This window comes from Nematolebias whitei, chromosome 12 (assembly GCF_014905685.2).
Source record: "Nematolebias whitei isolate Nwh7 chromosome 12, NemWhi1, whole genome shotgun sequence".
Classification (NCBI taxonomy): domain Eukaryota; kingdom Metazoa; phylum Chordata; class Actinopteri; order Cyprinodontiformes; family Rivulidae; genus Nematolebias; species Nematolebias whitei.
Genome location: NC_056509.1, coordinates 28,324,716 through 28,347,490, shown reverse-complemented (window position 1 = coordinate 28,347,490; position 22,775 = coordinate 28,324,716). Strand labels below are relative to the sequence as shown.

Sequence of the window (22,775 nt, the reverse complement as noted above, 5' to 3'; positions counted from 1 at the left end):
CACACACACACACACACACCAGCAAAAACATTGCAGATGTTGGCATGCATGTCATTTCCTGTGTTTACATGCTGGAAGTGATTCGATGGAGAGAGAAAACTCCATGAGTTTCGGCATTGTAAGTGGAATGTGCGAGAGATTTGGGCACATCCACTGAGCCATAGTTTTGTGTGTGTGTGTGCGTGTGTGTGTGTGTATGTATGTGTATATGTATGTATTTGTGTACATATGCGTGTATGTATATGTATGTGTGTATGTATATGTACTTTGTATGTGTGTATGTGTATATGTGTATATGGGTGTGCGTGTGTGTGTGTGTGTGTGTGTGTGTGTGTGTGTGTGTGTGTGTGTGAAAAAGTCAGAAACAGACCATTATTTGGTCAGATGGCATAGATTACATTTTTTTAGCCTGATGGGTGGTTGAAAATATACATGGGCACACAATGAATTCCCAGTTATTAAGGCATTCAGCTGGTCTGTAAAAATGCTCTTCTTGAACTTTAATGTGACCATGACAACCCTGACCTTCACACCTAATCAAAACGCTATCCTTTGCAACTCATCCCCACAGGCTTGCATTGTAAATCAGGAGACCAACACAGCTTTAAAAAATATAATCGTTATGGGCTTGGACAGAAGCAGTGGTTTATTTTGTCACCTTGGCTGCTGCGGTCAGCTTGTTTCTGTATTTACATTCCTCACATGTGGAAAAGAAAACTGAAGGAACAGAACAGATAGAATACATGAACAATGTGTGAGAGAGCCTTACTTTGATAAAAGTTAGACTTCTCATTTACAAGCCCTGAGTGAGATTGAGCATAAAAGTGTTGACATTTTGTGTTCCTCTTGTTGCAAGCAGCTGTGATAAGAGTCTCCAGCTACATAATTACAGGAAAAGTGTAACTGAATGTAAGCGGGGAAAGAGAAAATGAGGGAAATTTATGTTATTGTGTTATTAATTTAAATAAAAATGTCAGCAAATCAGCATTAAACACTCAACGTGTAGAGAAGACTGAGACTTTAAAAAAAGATTATTTTCAATCCAGTGACTGAAAAATTGTCAAGAGGAGAAGTGACTGTGGAGACAAACTGCTCAGGACATGATCTATCGATTGTTCTCATTAAATAAAGTTTGTTCGTTGTTTTTTTAGTACTTTTTTCTTACTCGTTGTAAAGTCTCCAACCTCTCTGTACACCTGTTGTTACCTGATCATCTCCAATAAATCAGAATGCATCACCCTCTGGTAGTATGACATTTAATATTGTCCTGTAATTACAGCGTCTCCACCCCAATGACATGTAGGTCCATGATCTTCTAATCAACTAATCAAATTAGCATTCCTTAAAGGAACATTGCCAACCAACCTTGAAGACAGATGTTTAAACCAAGAAAATCTTATCTAATAAAATATAATAAAAATCTGAATTTTAGACTTTTTGGTCAAATCTTGATAACATTGCCTGATGTATACGATTTTGCGTGACTTTTTTTAGCTCTCAGAGTATGTTGTGGGAAAGACTCTCATATGCTCCCACAAGAAAATTCACCTTAATATTTGTAAAATTGACTAAATAAGAATTTTGTGAGTTTGCTAAGATCATTTAGCTATGGTGGCCGTTTTGAATCAGGTTAGTTCCAAAACCTAATAACTTTTCGTTGTACATTTAGTGATGACAGTCTGAGAGTTTCACTAAAGTCCAAACTGTGGTTCATGGGATATTTTGCTAACAGACAGACAGAGGATTGACTCCAACAGTTAATGCCAAAGTTTTAAGCAAATATGTAGTGCAAGGTGTGGTACTCTAAAAAATGTTAGAAATGAGATTCAGCTACTAAGACACCAAATTTAAGACCTTAAAACTGACTGAGTTATAGTCATCAATTCAATTAAACTCAATTCAGATTATTTATCCAACAAAGTTCAGTCAGTTCATCTGGACGGTTTCTTTTTTTTTGTTGAGACGTTTCGTCCTTCATCCAAAAGATTTCATCAATCCAAGAAGCCACAAACAAACTCAGTCCCACAAGCAGCACACTCCTATTGTGGACCAACCAGTTTGCTGGTGATAAGATGGTTTCTGGAGCCTGCCCTTTCCCCCATCGACTCCACTGAGGCAGCCATAGTCAAAGTGATCCAAAACATCAAAGGTCATGCTCAATAACCCAGGTAAGAAATCATTCAAAGTTATGTCATGTCATCTGGACAGTTTCTTTTCTTTTCTTTTTTATTTATTTTTTTTAGACGTTTCGTCCTTCACCCAAATAACTTTTTGTCTTTGTCTTTAAGACATGTTAGTAGTCTAAGTAACTGATTCGATTCATTGGGTTTCATGGACAAATATAACTGTATATCATCAGCATAACAATGAAATTTTTTTTTCTCATGCTGTTTAATAACTTTACTTAATGGAAGCATATACAGTATAAGGTAAAGAGTATTGGTCCAAGCACTGAACCTTGAGGAACTCCATGACTAACTTTGCTGTAAGAAGAAGATTCATTATTTACATTAGCAAACTGGAATCTATCAATCTGTTTTCAAACACCATTCTGTTTGTGAAAATCATTTAGCTATGGCAGCCATCTTGAACCAGATTGTCCTTAGAAGCTAATCAGTTGTAGATATACACCGAATGATAACTTTAAGTGAGTTTCATTAAAATCCATCCAGTGGTTCATAAGATATTTTGCTAACAGGCAAACAAACACACACACAGCAAATTCCTGATCACTTGGGTTTTGCTGGCAGGTGATAAGTAGCAGCGTGTACGGTGGTGGAGTCAACACAGATTGTTTAAAGTCACTCCTGCTGTAAACAGTCCCTTCACAAGCAGAGCGCTCTGTCTCTATCAGCCCCATTCTTCATCCTCATGTCACATCAAGTCCAGAATTGTCTCCTGGTATGACTGCTTTAACAACCACAGGCCTCCAGATTTACTGTCTGTTTTATAGTCGGCGTGCTCTCTGCTGAATTCGAGTCCTCCTGCTTTACTTTTGAGGTTTTGTTTGAAGTCTAGTGTGGGTTTCATGACTATAAGTACCTCGCAATGATCCTTAAAAGCCATTTCAGCTTTAAAGTGTTTTGCACGTTTTCCTACCTGCTCTTGTTAATCCTCACAGCGGCTGACTCTGAACAAGTTTAACATTCTGCTCAAATGAGATTCACCACACACAGGTGAGCTGCTGTTAGTCTAAATGTGGTCAAATCTGGCAGATGTCACCCCAACGCTGACTCAAATTGGCAAAATGCATCCACTTGTTCTGCAGCTGGCATTTAAAGGCAACATTTTCATCATTATTTCTGCTCACTTTCTATCCTGGTTGGTTCAGTTGCACCTCCCGGGTCGGCTTTTCTCAATAAATACATCTTTTCGTGCAGCCAAAACTGCTCTAAGATTTTGCAGCATGAACTCCTCAGCTCCTCCCAAAGGTTTGTTGTTTGAGCTTCAACAGCAGAGCTGACGTGTTCTGGACTCTGCGAGCCTTGAGATCCCGTCTCAGGATCGCTCCTTCATGTCTGTGACTTTGTTAAAAAAAGACAGAGCTACAACAGATCTATACATAGTTCTCACAGCCCACGCCAGAGAGCTTTTGGCCATTTTGTACGGCACGCTTCACTTGGCAGCCACAGTTGTCTACTGACGCATCACAGATTACACCACATTTATCAGCGATCACTCTTTGATGACAATGACTGAACTGACTCTAAAGATGGATTCAAATTACAGCAAATATGAGATGTGCCTTTTGATTGGATGAAAGGATGCTTTTGAGCTTGAAAGAAGATAAATCCCTCCCTGCAGTGATCTCCATGGACATTTTGAATTGCCTCACAAGCAACGTTCAAGCCACTTAAAGCCTACAATTCCCAGGAAGCAGTGAAACATCCATGGTGTGTTTGGGTACAGGAAGTCAGCCTAGAACAGAGGTCTGTAACCTTTACAATCAATAGAGACATTTCTGCACCTTCGTTCACTAAATTAAACGTGCCCGGAGCCACAAAACCTGCTAAAACTGTGATTTTCAACTGAAGGTCCACGGACCACTTTAAGTTTGTTGGAGGGTGCTTTTCTGGACAGTAGGGGTGACATTACAAAGCTGGAAATATCTAATGAGTTTTACCATTTGATGATATTTCTGCATACATCCGTCATATTTACCAGCTTATTATTTCTTTTTGGGTCACGGGTATCACTGGTGCCTATGTCCAGCAATCACAAGAGGCAGTGGACACCCTGGACAGGTCGCAAGTCCATCACAGAGACACATAGAGACAAACAACCATTCACTCTCTCACTCACACCTAGAGACAATTCAGAGTTACAAATCAGCCTAACATGCATGTTTTTGGTCTGTGGCAGGAAACCCAAGTACCTGGAGAAAACCCACGCATGCACGGAGAGAACATGCAAACTCCACCCAAAAAGGTCCCCGGCCCGGGATTTGAACCAGGGTAGCCTGCTCGCTGAGAGGCAGCAGCTCTACCAACTGCGCCACCATGCTGCTCAATACATTTACATTTTTAGACAAAATAAAAGACAAGATTCTTGTAAAGAAGGAAAAATATTATGTTCTTGTCCAAGTTTAAAAAAAAAACTAAAACCATGCACTATGCAGGTCTATGCGATTTTTTTTTTAACTGTCGAAAAATTAAGTATCCTACTCCGAAGAAGTAAAGTATGAAGTGAAAGTGAGTATGCGTTACTCATTGTAATGGTTCTAGTATTCACATACAAGTACATACAAAGGAAATAACAGAAAAACTGCTAAATCTTGTCCTTTTTGTTGCTATAACAACCAATAAAATTCAGTTTAAAGTCAATTTTGATCAAAGCTTGAAAGAGCCGCTGCAGAGGGACCAAAGAGCCGCATGTGGCTCCAGAGCCGCAGGTTGCAGAGCCCAGGCTCCTATCCCTAGGAGTTGATGATAACAGACTCGTTACAGCTAAGGTGAGAGCTTCTGGCATTTCAGTGGCACTGGTTTTTACAGATAGTTTCACTTGGAGCACACAAATAGGTCATATGAAGATAAAATAGTCCTTTATCTAAATATGATGCCACAGCAAACACTGCACTAGTGGGAGATGTGCAGTTGCTGATAATGTGGCAACAAAATGTTTGGTAGTTCTGTGACAATCCAGTCAGTTTAGAGCAGAGATAATCAACTGGTGGAGCAAACCAGGCCCATGGATGAGCTCTGTTCGGCCCACCAACAGGTTCAGTTTTAAATAAATTGAGATTTTAAACCATGAAACAAACTTACTTAATGACGATAACTTCTGGATGTCCACCCCCTGGGCGCTTGGCTTTCAGTAACGGTGCCCCCCTGAACAATTTAGCTGAATAGCCCTGGTTTAGAACAATGCTAAAAGATGCACAGTTTTAATCTTTTGGATCAGTTACAGACGATATATTTTTCTATCTGTCTCCATAAAAAAACCTGAATGAATGAGTGAATAAACGAAATTATTCAAACCATTCCTGAACAGTTTTCATTTATGCTGGTTGCATGAAAGGATGATATTTTCATTTAAAGGTCCGAAGGTGAACAGGAAAGTTTAGATGGTTATTTATCAAACTATAACTCCATCTATGACTGGATCCTGTTTGTTGAATTGTCTTGATTATTTGTTTTCTGACTTAATCACATTAATTGACAGACGCACTTGTAACTTTGTAAGATGATAAATGTTATTTACTTTGTCTGTCATTGCTCTTAATTATTTTTTTTTGAGAGCCGTTGAGCAAAATTGGAAAATATTGAGCTTCATTTGTAGTTTTTGCTTTTGAACACAGCAAAGTCAGCTGTTACCCTTAATTAAATCTTTACTTAAAACAAAAATGCTAGCTGTGCTTTTATACAAACATTCATCTAACGTTCTGCTAAAGAACAATTCTGTGTATCATCAGAGATGATGAAAAAAACCTCTGTCGAGAAGTTTTTATGATTGGTTTACTTTATCTGTTTTGTTGGCAGCTTTGGGAGGTGAGGCCTTTTTTAACAGCTCCTGCTCAGCCTTGAAAATATAATACACTCTCACGCTGCTCTTTTTGCTGTCCTTCTCTCTCTTTTTGATACTGCCCCTTCATTCCTGCAGTCACATCATCAAGAAATGTCTAATAAATTTAGTTCAGTGCCTTAACATTGAGGCATAATAACATACAGTTGTTTATTTTAAGGGTCTTAATGAATATGATGAATAATGTAATGAAATATGGCACTACACAAACGGTGAGCTCACACAGAGAGATGCTTCGCTGTGACGCCCATCACACTCCTAAAGGAACCCCCCCTCCCCCCCTTTTTTCTTTGCTCTCCATCACCATGGATACAATGATGCAGGTTACCGTGGCAGCCAAGTCAACCCCAAACCCACACAAAGGTAACACGTGCACATGCTTTACGCACGCATGTGGTGACGTCAAAGACTAAGGTTCCTCTAGCTGTTACGAAGGAGGCAGGGATGAAACAACATTTTTCATCCCTCTATTTATGTCCTTTTTCTTTTTGTTCTCGTTTCTGAACGAATGGAGGCAGCTTTCAGCAGCAATCTGAGTTTAAAATAAAAGGCATGAAATAATTTGTAGATACAGATAAATGACCCACATCTCCTCTGTTGTTATGAGAAATATGCATGGATTGTTATTCTCTCCTGCTCTTGTGTTGATTCCTCTTTAGGGGATTAGACTCCCTGAAGGTTTGTCTCTTCTACCACCTAGTGTTCAAACTGCAAATAATGTGTGTGCGCGTGTTTATTATTGTGTGAATGCCTCACACTGGTTTTGTGCTATTACAATTCATAAATGAACCGTTCAGCTGTTTCAGGACAAGTCTGCTATGACTTTTGGTATTGGTGCAACTTTAGCTTCTTGAGATATTTAGCCTTTTCTGCCATTTTTGCTCTCATTGAAAATGAATGGATCTCAGTTTACATCCTTAATAACTTTTGATCTGTTTACAACTTTTTACTAAAACTTTCACGTTTAGACCCGGTTACTCTTCTTTCAGCTTCCTTGTGCAAAATTTTAAACTAATTTCAGCTACTTCAGCTAATTACAGCTGTTTTTTCCAGCTGTTTTGTGCTCCGCTTGATTCAGTTAACTTCAACATTTTTGTGCTTCTTCAGACTTAGTTATGCCAATTTCAGCTTGTTCTGCTCCTTTCAGCTTATTTCTGCAGATTTCAGCTATTTCTGCTATTTCAGTTAGCATTTAGCTGTTTAGGCTAATTTCACCTTTTTCAGCTAATTCCACATTTTTTGTAATCTTTTAAACTTTTTTCAGCCTAATTCAGCAAAAGCATGCTCTCCCGACTTCCTTCTTGTAATTTAAGCTTCTTTCTGCTTGTTTTAGCTACTATTCAGCTGTTTTTAGCAAATTTCAGCTTTTCTCAGATAATTTCAACTTTGTGCTAATTTATGCCTACTTCAGCCTTAGTGGGTACAATTAATTTCCTTCCACTTCCTTTTGGAAATTTAAGCTTCTTTCTACATTTCGCTAGCGTCTATTCAGCTGTTTTATAGAACAACTGGGATAACGTTGCCATTTTTAGAGCTATTCAGCTGAAATTTGGTGTATTAGCTGATAAGAATCCCTAATGGACTTTGACTGAAAATCAAAAATACAAGATGGCCACCTTAGGAAAAAATGAAAAAAAAAAACCATACTATAAATCAGACAATATTAGTCATGTTGACCTGAAAGTTGGTGTGAAGATAGCTGACAATGTTTCCCATCAAATGCAGCATGAAAACAAAAAATCCAAGATGGCCACCAGCGCTCCTTTTGAATGGATTTAACTCAACCATTTTTACACATACAGAGCTGAAATTTGCTGAGGTTAGAGCTGAGAACGTTCCCTATCACATACTGCATCCACATCAAAAATCCAATATGGCCGCCTTAGCTAAAAGGAAAAAAATACTCTAACTCAGGCATTTTTAGAACTATTCAGCTGAAGTTTGGTATATTGGTAGCTGAGAGTGAACCCAAGCACATGTAGTACTGTCAGATGAAAAGTTCATATTGGCAGCAGCCTGGCAGACCATTACATTAGGAACAGTTGTGCACTTTCTGCTTCCTCTGATATTTGATGTTTCTTTCTGCTATTTTAAGCTACTTTTCAACTGTTTTCTTGACATTCTTAAGCAAGAGGCATTCACACTTGTATTTTCACAGGAAATGCAATTTCTCTAGTTATTATTGGTTTAAATCAGGGGTGGACAATTTTTTTTTTTCCAAAGGGCCAAATCAAAATATTTTAAGCAAATGAAGGGCCATTTAGAGAATTTCAAAATATTTTTTTTATCAAGACATAAAATCTTAAAAAAAACAAACAAACAAAAAAAGTTTTTCAGGCTTTTTCTTGTAGCATAGTTATGCTGAATAAAAATATATGTCCCCCAAATACAGTGTAGAAATATAAGGCATACGTTCTGTACAATGGCTCTTGTGACAATATATTATCATAAATCTGGGGTAAAAAAGTAATATATTTGAGTTTTGGAGTCTTTATTTTTAGTCTAATTCTAGAAACACAACTTAAAAAATATCCTTATTCTAAAGGTTTTTATGTATTGAGCCAAGATGCTTAATTTAAAATTATTTGTTTCATTCATAAATGTCTTCATCAACTTTAAAAAACAAAGTTGTTTTCTTTTCAATTTAAGAGTTTTGGGGGTCGGATGGCGGTTGTCCAAGGGCCACTTTTGTCCCTCAGGCTGTATGTTGCCCATGCACGTCTGGTTTAAATGGAGGATTTTTCCAGATCTGGATCTCAAGGATGAGCCACAAATAAATGTAAGCATGAGATTTCCACAACCATACTTTGAAAACACACGTAGAAGACGTGCTTAGCTCTATCTCATTGTTGAACAAGTTGTTGATTTTCAGTTAGTTTTGGGTTGTATTGTTCCCACTATTGAATAATGAAACAAAATCAGAGTGGACATATAAAAAAAAAGAGGAGGAAAAAACACTTTGAAATGAGTAATTAAAGAAAAAAGCAAGTTATTTGAAATCTGCAGCTCCAACTCAAGATCAATTTATTACTTTATTCAAATTGTATAAAATCTCCGAGCCAGCTTCCTGATTCTGTTATTTGTGCACATCAATACTACAGTTTGCTCACCTTGTCCCACATGGGATTGACCCAAACTTCTTAGTAGTAATCCCTTTTCTCCTAATCCACCTGTCCTTCCTTGCACCAACACACCTTCATCAACTCATGTACCAAACATGTAGGCTGCGTTCTCTCATTTAGACCAGCAGACATTCATGTTGTTGGACTACTGCTGTCGCTGCTGTGGATTCACACTCATAAAACGCCATGGACCGCTCTCCCTCAAGACTACACCCAGTGATACCTGGGTAAGGACACTATAAGCTACAGTAAAATGCTAGAATAGAGAATTACATTTGAGGAAGAAGCATGGCTGAAATCTGTCTCCTATTAGAAATCTGAATCTTTTTTAAAGCCAAAGACTATTACAGTATGTCCAACCTTTAAATTAGAATCTCATTTAAGCTTTCTTGAAAATGGTGGAGGCAGTAAATCTTCACAAGTAGAATTAGGGACAAAGTAGCTAAAGAATAAGTTAGAAAATGTAAAACGATCTAAGTTTGAGTCCTTAACCAAAAAATTGAATTGAGATTATACACAAAAAAACAACATTTAATTTGTTTGACTGATGTGAGTTGGTCCACTCATTGTCTAAGATCAATATAGTTTATGATTTATCTTGTAATGGTCAATTTCAGGGCAGGTTTTTGGGATAAATGAGTGAAATTTAAAGCTTGAAAGTTGATTTCTGAGTCCTTTCTGACCAACAAACCAAAGTGTTATCCAGAGGTGTTCAGCTACCCGTTTCTGAAAGTATCAACTACTTTTCTGGTTCAAGTTCAAGTTGTGTTTATTTGTCATATGCAGGTTAACACTGGGTTAACAGTACAATGAAATGCTTAGGATGAGAAGAACCCATCTGACTCGCTAAAAAAATATCAAAGAACAAACAAGAAAAAAAAACTAAAAGCATGCAATAAGGGTAGAAAAATAAAGTACCAAAAAGTGAAAAAGTAATTATAATATTTACCATGTCCTAAGTCCTAAAGAGAGACAGTGAAGAACAACATAACAATGCAAGCAGGATACACAGGTTGCGTGACAGGGTATTGCGCAGGTAATGACACTGAGATTGAATTATGATGGTAAGGTAGATACATAGATACTGTATTCATACATGATACAGCCACATGGTGCAGCAGCAATAAATAACAAACATATTAGCTGTCACAAGCTAATATTAGTCATTAGTTGTCACAGATGTGGCTTGGTGCAATATTTTTGCCAGTTGTTCAGTGTTATTTATTGAGAGTTTAATAATGTGACAGCTTGTGGGAAATAGCTGTACTTTAGTGTTTTTGTACGCGATGGCAGACTCCTGTATCATCTGCCTGAAGGTAGTAGATGGAAGAGTCCTTGTGCTGGGTGGGTGTGGTCCTTAATGATGCTGCGTGCTTTACGCAGACATAGGCTGTGGTAGATGTCCCGGATGGTGTGGAGACTGCTACCGGTGATGTCCTCTGCTGTTTGCACCACCCTCTGTAGAGCCGCCAGCTCTGAGTGGTGCAGTTCCCGTACCACCTGTGATGCAGCCTGTCAGCAGGCTCTCAGTGGTGCACCTATAAAAGCTGGTGAGGATGCTGGTGTTCATACCAAACTTCTTTAGTCTTGTTAGGAAGTAGAGTCTTTGTTGAGCTTTCTTGGTTACAGACACTCCAACATCTTTGCTGACAGTGTGAACAAGAAAAAAAAATCACTTGTTTATTGACCACAACATCCATGTTAACGTCTCAGGGTCGAAGCTTCAGGACATTCACAGGAATTTCCTAAACTTTTGTGATTAATAAACATAAGAAAATGGAAACAAAGCAAGAATTTATGTCAAAATTATCTTTTGAAGCAAGAGTGAGAATTTTCCCTGAGATGTTTGCAGCTTATGCTGCTTTCAGATCTTAAATTGTTTTCCATCTGTTAGCGCTAACGTGTTTGTTCCTTTGCTGAGTTGTTGGTTTAGAAAAAAAAACTAGTTTCAGGACACTAACATCCCAGACAACAATACTTAAGTAAATAATTTTCTGTAATTAACTAGCTATAAAAAGCCTTCGGCTCACAATTTAGCTACAGACAGCTAGCTTCTTAGCATGCTAATTATTGCCAGTTCTCATCCAACACAGTGAACAAACAACTGCATTATTTTATTTCACCAATAATTATGTGTTCTTTCAGTGTACCCAAACATTTTCACAAATATTTGAATATGTTCAAACTCTTTAAAGCATTGAACTTTAATCTTGAATGATTTATTTTTCTGACTGTGGAGTGTATTACTCTTCCTGTATCTCACGTCTCTCTGTACAACAGCAGACACTTGACTTGTCCCAGCAGGAAATCACAAGTGTAACTAAGAGGATTAACAATGACCCCCATTCCATTTGGGTGTGCCGGTAAGCCATAGAGCCATGTCTGGCTCCAATCCAACAACCAATGCAGCTAACTATCAAAGTAATTAGCAGCACCTGTGGTGGAGCACCCCAAATGTCAGCCATGAGAAAAAGTCTTTTATCTCTCCTCCTGGGGAGTCGTGCACCTCACTTCCTGTAAAGGAGGACATCTATGAAAGCAGGCTTCAGCAAGCAGACGGTAACTGTCTGCTGTCAGGAGGCTGTTTTCTGGGTGGTTGAAGAGAGCAGGAAATGAAAGAGCAAATGTTTCGGGATGCATGTGAAGCAAAAGGTTTATCTTACACTTGATTAAAGTGTTGTGGTTTTTACGTAACTCTGTTGTCATCTTGTCGATTAAAGCCAAAGCTACCAGACAAAGTTTTAAGGGCATAAAGCAAATCTTAATTCTAATAATTAATAATAATAATCAATCGCCTTATAATCTAGTTGTTGTTTTTTTGCTACTATTCCTCGTATTTGTACTATTTTGTTTTGATTTGTTAAAGAAGAGAAACTTAAATTTGTATGCCTTTTTTATGACTGTCTATTGTTGTCGTTGTTATTCACTGTTGTCATCACTCTTTGTTAAGAAATCAGATCTCTCTTGTAAATGAATCTCCGAGGCGCAATGGGATTAACCTGTTTAAATAAAGGTTGAATTAAAAAATATCCCTCCCCTTCTTTTTTTTTGCATTAAGTTCATAATGCCAGTTTTTAGCACTATTTTCTGCCGTACACGTCGCACCGCCTTATAAGTCACATCAGTTCAAATATGTCTAATAAAGTGGAAAAATCCATAACTTGGCCATATAAATCACATCTATTATGTTTCACTACTGATGTGTCGCGTTTGTTACGCGTCACCGCTGACAACTCGGAAATGTGGGCTGGTGTTGTGCCAAAAATCAATTGGCTGCCAAATGATGGGAGCGTGTACGGGAGGACTTTAACAAGAATTTAACTAAATTAACACTTAAAAACAATTGTTTGTTTGCTCGAAATTATAGTAAAGGTGTGTCTCAGTCTAACTTTTCCTTAATAAATGCACTTTGACGGTCATATCAGCTGCATTTCAAAACCCTATTTGTAGAAGTGGGAGTGCGTAGAGGGGCAACTCACTGTGCATTTATTTGACATTTAACAAGATAAGCACCTAAAAACAATTATTTGTTGCTCGACTTTATAGTAAAGTTGTGTCTCAGTTGAACCTTTACTTAATAAAAGGATATTAACAGTCAAATCAGCTGTATTTCAAAAGAATTTGTTGCTTCGGTGCTCCAGGAGCACACAGACAGGGAGGATAAAAGGAAGAAGGAACGCTGCACGTTTCTTCGAAATTTAACAAGATATGCACCTAAAACAATTATTTGTTTGCTCGACATTATAGCAAAGGTGTGTCTCAGTTGAACTTTTACTTAATAAATGCACTTCAATGGTCAAATCAGCTTCATTTCGTTGGAGCGACTCAGCGAAAGGAAGCTGATTGTGTCATTAATGGGGCCGAGATGGTGTAGAGGCAGGGCAGCCGGCTTGGGACCCGAGAGTCCCAGGTTCGATCCCCAGTCACTGCACATCACGTGGCGTCTCTGGGCAGCACGTCTAATTCCCAAAATGTCCCCCGGGCGCTTTCAATAGCTGCCCACTGCACCACCTGGTGGTGGATGGGTTAAATGCAGAGACTAATTTCGCCATTGTATGGAAACATACAGTGCTGACATTGTGATGACATTATTATTATTATTATTATTATTAATAGCCACTTTTACCTATTACATGACACAATGGCATACCATACTACTCGAGTGCCATCTAACTGCTGAAAATGGTAGTGTTCAATATTTTCAATCAGCCAAAAATTGGTTAATACATATGGGACAAAAATCCATAAATAAGTAGCTTCAGTGTATAAGTCACAGGGCATGTAAATTATGCAAAAAACTGTGACTTATAGGCCGAAAAATACGGTAATCAAAATGGAGACAAATAACATGAGTAAGCTACAAAATATGTTATTCAGTGCTACTGACTACTACTACACCTAAAATATGATTTTTTTTGGTTCTAATTTAGAAATCTTTTTGTCACCCATAGTCATGACAATCATTTGCTGTATGTGTTTGTGTTTATTTGTCTGCCAGTTTGCAAAATACCTCTTAAGTTCAAGTTCAAGTTTTTTTTTATCGTCATTCACATCACGTGTGTTACATGAGGTGGAACGGAATTGCGTACTCGGGGTCCCAGTTGCATCAAAAAATAGCAAAAATATTAAGTATAAAAAAGACAGGATCTACTGTAAGATCTACACTAAGATATACACTTAATGAACGCTAAATGATACGCTAAAAGATCTAAGATACAGTATATGTGAAATACTAATAATTTAAAATATAATACAGTGTATTAAACAACAGCCCGAACATGAGTCTGTAGTGAGTACATGGGTATGAACGAATACAGCAGCATGAGATCAGTAGCATGAGATAATCAGCAGCATGAGATCAGCAGCACAGATAAGCCACATATCACCAATTAAAGTGGCATTACAGTGATTTTTTTTTTTTTTTCTTACAGTGATTATCCTGGTTAGGGATTTATGAGTCTACAGTTTCAGGGTATAAGCTGTTCCTCAGTCTAGTGGTTCTAGACTGAGGAACAGCTTCATAAATCCCTAACCAGGATACATCACTTAAATCACTTAACAGAATTAAAACTGTCAGAATGGAATCACCTAGATCTGACCAACTTTTGGAGTCAAGCTGAGTGCCACAACTGACCAGCCTCTCAAATGTAGCCATAACTCAGTGCATTATACAGATGATGTGCAAAAAAAATTGGTGTGGTAGTAGCTGTGAGTCATTCCCAACACTTTGCTTAAAAAAAAAAAAAATCAAATCAATGTAATGCCACGTTGATTGATGATATGTGCTGCTGCTTATCCATACTGCTGATCTCGTGCTGCTGATTATTTCATGCTGCTGTATTCATTCATACCTACACAGACTCATGTTGATGCTGCTGTTGTTCGGCGTATTGTTTTGCACTATTAGTGTTTAGCGTATTTCTTAGTTGATATCTGAGATCATTTATACTCTGACTAATCCTGTACAAAGCCCAGTTAGGTTCTTTTCCAGTGTGTGGAATCACTGGCGCCTTATGGCAATGGATGAACATTCTATTTTTTTTTATTGTGTCTTGTTATTGATTTTCTGGCTTGTTTTTGTTTATGGATCATGTGTGCGTCTGAAATAAAGTTTTGATTGATCGATTGATCCCTAATACTGTTTATTTTACAATTGATATTTTTGCTATTGTTGGCTGTAACTGGGACCCTGTGTACTGTCCTCAGGTGGTTCTGCAGAACCTGCTGATGTGCATGGTGTGCTTCTACTCTCTCTACTACATCGTGGTCAGTCTTTGCATCGGCCTGTTCAGGTAAACTCACACAAACAGGTAAGAAACTACAGATTGAAGCAGAATTGAACCACCTCATGGTCTTTTCTTGCAGAGTTCATGAGATCAACAGCTTGTTGACTCCTTTTGACTACACAACACAACCGTCATGGCAGAATCCCAAGTACCTGGGTGAGTTGTGGTTCTGTAAATTTCAGATACTTTCAGTAAAGTACGTGTACTATATTAATTAAAATGTATTTAAAAATCAAGTTACTCTGATCTTCTTTGAGATGTTCTGCAGTGTTTCAAAAGCCAAATAGTTGTTTTTGTGTGCTGAAGCTGTTTTTTTACATCTAGAAAGAATTATATGTCACTTTAAATACACGACAAGCTTGAAGTGCTCTTTAGACACATGAACACAAAGTAACTTTGTTCAGTTGTGAAACTCTTTACTTTTGTGAGAAACTGTTACAAAAGTCACCTTTCTGATGTCATATTAAGGAGCTCACACTGAGCTTTCAGATTTTTTCCTTGTACTTAGATTATGTGTTTTTGTAGCATATAAATTCCATGAAAAAAGGACACTTTTGTAATATTTTCTTGTGATACTTGTCCACACTACACTAGAATACATTTTAATAATAATAATGCATGACCAGTGGCTCCATGACACAAGACAACACTCAGCAGAGGCTGAATCTGAACATTTCTCACATGGTTGTGAAAGGAGCTGGAGATATTAACAATATTATAAAATTAATTTAAAAAAAAACAACAACATTTAATTATCTAAGTTAGTCCAGATGCTTTTAGAAGGGGGAAAAAAACAAGGAAGACTGTTAAACAACTTTTTCCCCACCACAGTCTGTAAAAGCTGTTTATTCTTTATTACACAAATCATTTTCATATAGTTAAATTTTATCCATTGATTATAATTGATCCCTGAATAAATGTTACAATAAGGCTCCCCTTATAGATGCTAATAAATAGTTTATAGATATGTTAATAATTCCTTGATAAACACTTCATAGATCATTTATAAGTGTTTATTATGCATTAATTAAGGGTGACAGAGAGAAAACTGACCAGTTTCTTGCCAAATCTGTTCACCTATATATTTCATTTAGAGTTGTTATAATATTCATCAAAAAAAAAAAAAAAAAAAAAAAAAAAAAAAAAAAAAAAAAAAAAAAGAGTTGTTATAATAAACGTTTCAGACTAAGTTACTACTTTGTGAGCACAATAAACATTTGGAAACCTATTTTTTTAGGAAATAATAATAGTTGCAGATACATATAATGCATTGATAAAGTACAATATTATATGCAAAAGAAATAGGTTTATACAAAGTAAATGCTTATTGTGCTTACAAATGTCAGGACTGTAGTGAACTAGATGACCTCAAATCTACCAGATGGACAGAGACTGTTATTTTCATTGATCTGAATAAGTCTGGGCCATCTGATGACTTTCTTTCTTGAATTAATCAAGCAGAAAAGACAATCCTCTATAATCATTACTGTCTTACAAATGTTTGATAATCAAATTGTGTTAGTTCACTCAATGCTTTACAGGTTGAAAAGAACTACTCATTTTTATTTTACATAAACAGTAAGTAATGATTTTTATTCCTCATTCAAACAAGAAATCACCTGAATATGCATTTCTTGATTTTCTGTCTGAAATGAGTCAAGTCGTAAGTGTGTGAAAGTTGAAGCTTCGGTCAACTAAATGTTTACTGAAGAAGAAATGTCATGTTTAAACTTTTTCAGAAGATTACCAAGAGTTGGCTCCACGAAGTCTGCTTTTTGCAATAATCTCTCTGTCAGTTGTTAAACAAATTTCATTCTCTGACCTCGACTTTTGATAAACACCTTACGTCAAAACCACTCCTCTTTCTGGTCCATCCACGAATCAGAAAGCTCTGAAGTAAACTCGGAAGTAAACTCATTTAAAATGTGACAACTTCCCGGTTCTATCAGAAAGAGAGAGTTGGAATGGAGAATGGAAAAGTTCTCATGTAGTGCTCAAGGAGTTCTGAAGAGAATTCGAGAATTCAGGATGATCCAGAGACGTTTGGAATTATAATTTCTGTTTGAACGACCCACGCACGACTCTCTCAAGGATTTTAGCTGTTCTCAACGGAGACGCTGATATCAGTTGAAAAGGATTCTTACTGAGGTGATCGATCGTCAACAAGGTAACGGTTTCTTCTTCGACTAAAGTGTACCTGGGACAAGCTGAGATACCTGACGGAGCGTGCAATTTCTGGTTAAACAGATTAAATTCCCTCACATATTCCTCTGTAAGATAAATCTCAAGTTCATCTTAAACTCACCTCTCTCTCATAAATCAGTACAGATATTTTTAGAAATATCTGAAGCAAAGTCCTCAAATCACCGCCGAGTGATTTGAAGTTCATTATTTGTGAAACTGTCTGTTATTATTTTCATATTTTGCCAAATTAATGTAAATGTTTGATGTTAAACTTTGATTCTGAAAATAAATGACTCCATTCATTTAATGGGTCAAAGGTAATAACGTCTCTCGTTCACATTTCTGTTAAATTCAATGCACGGCATTACACAGTCAGAAAAATGAAGAACTCGTGAAAAGTATGCATAAATATACACCACATATATTTGTCATACAACAAGTGACACGTACCCACGTGACTCACTACAAACTGGTGGCTCGTAACGGTTCATGAATGACTGTTAATTCGTGTAAAGATTGATTTAAATGTTGGCATGTTGAAAAAGTAACAGTTTATCAGCTGTGATTGAACGCAGTTGGAGCTGCGCCTTTCAAGAAAACGCTGCATGTTCTAAGCGTTGGGCTAGTAATGTTTTAAGAGCTGAATTGTGTCATTGAGTCTTTATAAAGCTGAATTGTACGTCTGTATGTGTAACATAAGCTGGCTTTGAGCTGTGGAAACGCTTTATTCTGTTTAAACTGTGTTCCAGACGCTGTTCTGGTCCGGTTCGGTTCTTTGGACCGGCTCGGTTCTGAAACGAGTTCGAACGAGTTGTTAAATAGCTAGAAAGACGTTTTGTCACGGAGCGCCGTTCTCTGTGCAGCTCAGGGGGTTTATTCGTTACAAATCTTAACAGAAAAAGTGCATTTTGATGGTTTAAAAGACGAAAAAGTGACGAACTATTTTACGCTAATCTAACTTGCTAGCTGGAGAAAACGCTTCCTGATTGGTTGAATTCGCTGTTGTGGAGTGCTCTGATTGGTTGAGAAGGCTGACTGGCGTGGCTACGTCACTCCCTCTCACCCTGCGCTGCTTTGCCATTGGTGATTTCAGTCACGTGACCCGGAAATGAAATTCGTTTTCATAGGGAAATAAAATCTGCTTTTTAAAGCTGAAAAGTAACTTTAAAGTGGTTTTGACACGCTGGTCAAGTGCTTCGAAGCTATTGGCTGAAATTTTGCTACGTTAGAGTTTAAAATTCGTCAAAAAACGATGTTTTTAAACAACGCTAGCGATGCTAATTTTAAGCTAAACAGCTAACGACCGGAGCTTAAACTACGCTTAAAATCGCTAAATGAAGCTGCTATACTGTCCCAAAAACTCATGTTTGAAGCTATAAAGTCTGATTGCAAAACTTTTGCCACTTTTGTGTAAAAAATCCGTTCAGAAATGTTGATTTTAACCGAGTTTAGCCGAAGCTAACTTCAAGCTAAGCAGCTAACAACAGGATGTCAACCGAACGCCACAGGAAGTTATAGCACCCCTAGTGGACAACACAAAAAGTGACGGAGTTATAATTGTTGAGGTAATACTGACATCTCCTGGCGAGACGTGAGATCACAGGTTTCACTTCGTTTTTAGGTAAAGAGTGAAATTAAACGTTTTCTTTATTTTTCTGTAAGGCAATTTTGAGTTAACAAACTTCCTCAAAGCTGAATAAAACACTGTTATCTTACATTTTAAAAAGTAATAGGTATTTATGCAAAGAAGCATTTACCAAAAAAAATAAAAATTTTATTCACTGATAAATCCTTGTAAAACAGGTTCATAATAAAATTAGAAACTTTTAAAAAACAGATACAGTTACAAATATTCACAGAGTTGAATAGTTTACTCATTTTGCTTGAAGGATAATACACGTTTAATTGCAAAATCACTAAATAAGAGTAAATTTATCAGGAAAAAGAGATTTTCTGTTTAATTTGCCACCTAAATAAAATATCTCTCTATTTAATTTTAAATAGAAGCTTTACAGGAGCAAATACAGTTTTTCTGAAGAAAGACTGATTATTCCTCATCATCAAATTCTTTTCTCTTTTCACCCACCTGGGTTGATGAGTAACTGTTTAAAATAGCAAATTTCTGGAACAGAACGGTTTAAAAAAACGTTTTAAACTAATATTGCTGTGAGACTAAAGAAAATTTGCAGGTTTATAAAAAATTCAGTGTTTTAGAGTAAAATACACTAAAAAACAGCTTGGTACTCTAGTATCTGTGGAAAATAAGCACAAAAAGTAACACTGCCAAAAGAGCGTTTACTTAAATATTCATGAATTGGGGTAAAACCTGAGAAAGGTACCCACAGTTGAATAAGTGACTTATAACAGTACTTCTGTGTAAACCCAAAGCTAAAATAAGTGTGAAAACTCATTGACTTGAATACAAATATTTACCTGTAAAATATCTAAAGCTTGCAACTGTTCAAACAGATAAATTGCTACACAGTGAAAATATGACAGGTGTGTTAGAAAAAGATTTTGATCCAAAAGGAATGGCGGACTGCTTGGAGAATGCGTTCGCGCTTCTCGGAGCGTCCTTACATCCATATATAATTCAGACAGAGCGCATGAACCCAAAAGAGTTAGTGGACAATCTGAAGGAGGTTGCAGAAAGTGTGACCTCTGCAGAAATCACAAAGTCAAGTTATGAAAAGCTGGATAAAATTGCAATCTTGCTGAAAGAGTCATTCTATAAGGCTGTTGAGAAAACTGATTACCTCAAACAAAGGTTAGACAGTGAAATAGTGTTTGCTAAGGAAATTGAAGAATATGTCCTTCAATTTAGAAGCGAACACGAGGTCCTCATGACGAAACATTATGAACAGATGTTTCAGTTACAGCAAGATACAAGTGCAGAAATTGATTTGCTGAACAGCAAACTACAAGTACTTGAAGCATCACTATCGGAAGCAGAGGATAGAGAACAAGCGTACCAAGCCTCGCGTTCAGATAACGATGTGCTAAAAGCACAGTTACAGATCGCATTGAAGGAGCTGGACGCTTGCAAGGCAGACAAGACGGAATCACTCCGACGATGGCTGATTTTAATAAAAAAATATCAGACATCACAGGAGGACCTGAAAGCTTGTGAGGAGAATTTAGCTACAGCTACAAACCAGATTTCTGATATGGGGCGGCCTGGTCTAAGACTCAAAGACGAACAGTATCAGGGTCCGAGACAGCCACGAACTCTCCAGTCAGATGCTGTTGCACCTCTTCCTCCTGACAACACGCCGTTACCCCCACCCCCACCATGGGCGGTAGGGACAGAACTGCACCAATATGCACCTCTTCCTCCTGACAACACGCCGTTACCCCCACCCCCACCATGGGTGGTAGGGACAGAACTGCACCGATATGTACCTCTTCCTCCTTACCAGCCACCCCCACCCCCACCATGGGCGGTAGGGGCAGGCCTTGACCAATCTGCACCAATCACGCATGTGAGACCGTTGATACAGTCTCCTTCAATGGATGATTTGCAGAAAGTCTCAAAATATGTACAACGTTTCGTTCCCGGCCCTATGGGGTCGGCAGGAACAAAAGCGTACCTCAGAGATCTGGATTTCAGATTGAGAGCTTATCCTAATGCTACGGCAGAAGATAAAATCAGTCTGATACGACTCACTTCGGACAGAGAGGTGTTCACCTTCATCGAGCGTCTACCAGATGCAACGAGAAAGGATTACAAACTTCTGTGTGAAGCTCTGATCAAAGAGTACGACTCTTGCACGGGACCTGCTGGTTTTCCAGCCGCTGACAAGGTCACGCAGGGCAAGAATGAACATCCAAAAGTTTATTACAAAAGAATCTTCCAAGCTTATTTTGGTAACAGAAATGAGACCGGAATGGAAGAAGATGATGGTTTTAAGTTTGTTTTCACCAAAAATCTCCACTCTGATTTTAAAAAATCAGTACAAATGATGGCAAATTTCAGAGAAAAATCCATCAGTGAGATTAAACAGTGTGCTGTGAATGTGTTTGAAGCATGTTCTCATGATAAGACGCCCATTGAAGTGTTTCCTAGTGTAAAGGTTAAACCCCACTCTCTTGAACTAGAAGGACGACGTGCTTCGCCACCTCCTCCTAAGAAAGAGAGAAAACAGTCTGTTCAAAATAACAAACCACGTAATGAAGGTGCACGTTGGGACAAAAATGCTCCTCTTTCAGAGGATGAACGTGATTATCGTAAATGGGGTGAGCGTAGGACGCAACGATATGGGAAACCATATCATCAGGGGCAGTACGTAAAGGAACCCCCGAAAGACGTACCTGACCGTCCCCCACCTCGGACGAAACGAACCGAGGCGAAAAAATCACAAAAGTTCCAGAAACAAGGCCCTACACCTCTAAACTCGGAAGAGACAGAGAAAATACGCAGGTTGTTAGAAACTTTGAAACACACTGACACGGGAACCCAACCAGGAGCACTTTGCAGTGATGTAATTCCCATTACATCTAATGGCGCGAATGACAACATAACAGATGTCGGTGAAACACACCAAGACATAACTGTTGTTCACTCAAACAACCCCTCATCAGAAGAAGGGGGGGTAAACACACACACAAACGATGACGAGTCATCGCAAGCTGAACACTCAGAAACAGCTTCTGCTGTGCTGACGGTTCAGACAAATCAAGATTACACAGATAAATCTGAACGCGTGAAAAAGCGTCAGAAAAAAACCAAAAGGTTTCTGTGTAACTTTATCAGAAAGGGGGCCGCCAAAAAGGCGTACCTGTCAGTAACACTCGAAGGTGTCCTCACACACGAAGCACTCTTGGACGGTGGGGCAGACATAACAATTATGTCAGCTAAACTGTTCGAGGAGCTGAGGACGGCCGCTGCCAGTGTTAACAGGATAATACCTCTCTCTGAATGTGCTATAGAAATGCAGGGTCTCTCAGAAATGAAAACAACCCTGACAGCTATAGCAATGGTTCACATGCAGATTGGCAATATGACACTGTACCACCCGGTACACGTGACCCATGTTGACTCATTCCCATTTTTGGTTGGCCAGGATTTTATAAATCGCTTTAACGCGATTATAGATTATGGTGATCAAACAATGTGGACAAAAGTGAGCAAACCACTGCCAATAGAAACGCCTCCGGAGTGTGACACAGACTGCCCAACAGCAGGTACCGCGGAAGGCACAAAGGACTCCTCAGCCGAGGACACGAGCCCGGTGAGTACTCCTCTGACACCATGTGAAACCAAAGAAACCCAAGTGGTCCAAACTCTGACTCAACAAGACAGCCTCCTCTGTGAGCTGAAACAGTCAGAGTCCACCAAACACTACCTACCACTGGTAGTTAAGGGTGTAGAGATCCAAGGGTCCCACACCAACGATGCTGTACTGTCTCTGTGGACAGATAAATCAGCAATTAACCGAGCTTTCTACGAAACCTTGGTTCACAAACACGTTGGTCTAGAACTAATTAAAAAAGCTTTCCGCTTTCCATTAGTTCCCAATAGTTCACAGGTAATGACCGCAGAAGGAGTCATTAACCTAAAACTGAACTGGAATCAACGAGAACTGGTTCACCCATTTCTCGTTATCCAAAACTTACCACATGCATCCTACATAGGCTCTGACATTTTGGTAAGGTTAGGTGT

At 38.2% G+C, this 22,775-nt stretch overlaps 1 protein-coding gene across 1 annotated transcript; it reads left to right on the top strand.

Annotated features, from left to right (window-relative positions):
* Positions 1-9,218: 9,218 nt before the first annotated feature.
* LOC119417858 (transmembrane protein 244-like) lies at positions 9,219-15,454 on the top strand. The gene is made up of 4 exons (XM_037685113.1): positions 9,219-9,370; positions 14,850-14,935; positions 15,009-15,085; positions 15,438-15,454. The coding sequence occupies exons 1-4, from the start codon at positions 9,278-9,280 to the stop codon at positions 15,452-15,454; spliced, it is 273 nt and encodes a 90-aa protein (XP_037541041.1). The 5' UTR covers positions 9,219-9,277.
* Positions 15,455-22,775: the final 7,321 nt, after the last annotated feature.

Bases quoted from the DNA above. Each gene is read 5' to 3' on its own strand.
- LOC119417858 (XM_037685113.1), top strand. From the start codon at position 9,278: ATGTTGTTGGACTACTGCTGTCGCTGCTGTGGATTCACACTCATAAAA. The intron at 9,371-14,849 runs GTAAGGACACTA...TACTGTCCTCAG, and splicing joins CTACACCCAGTGATACCTGG to GTGGTTCTGCAGAACCTGCT. The intron at 14,936-15,008 runs GTAAACTCACAC...CTTTTCTTGCAG, and splicing joins CTTTGCATCGGCCTGTTCAG to AGTTCATGAGATCAACAGCT.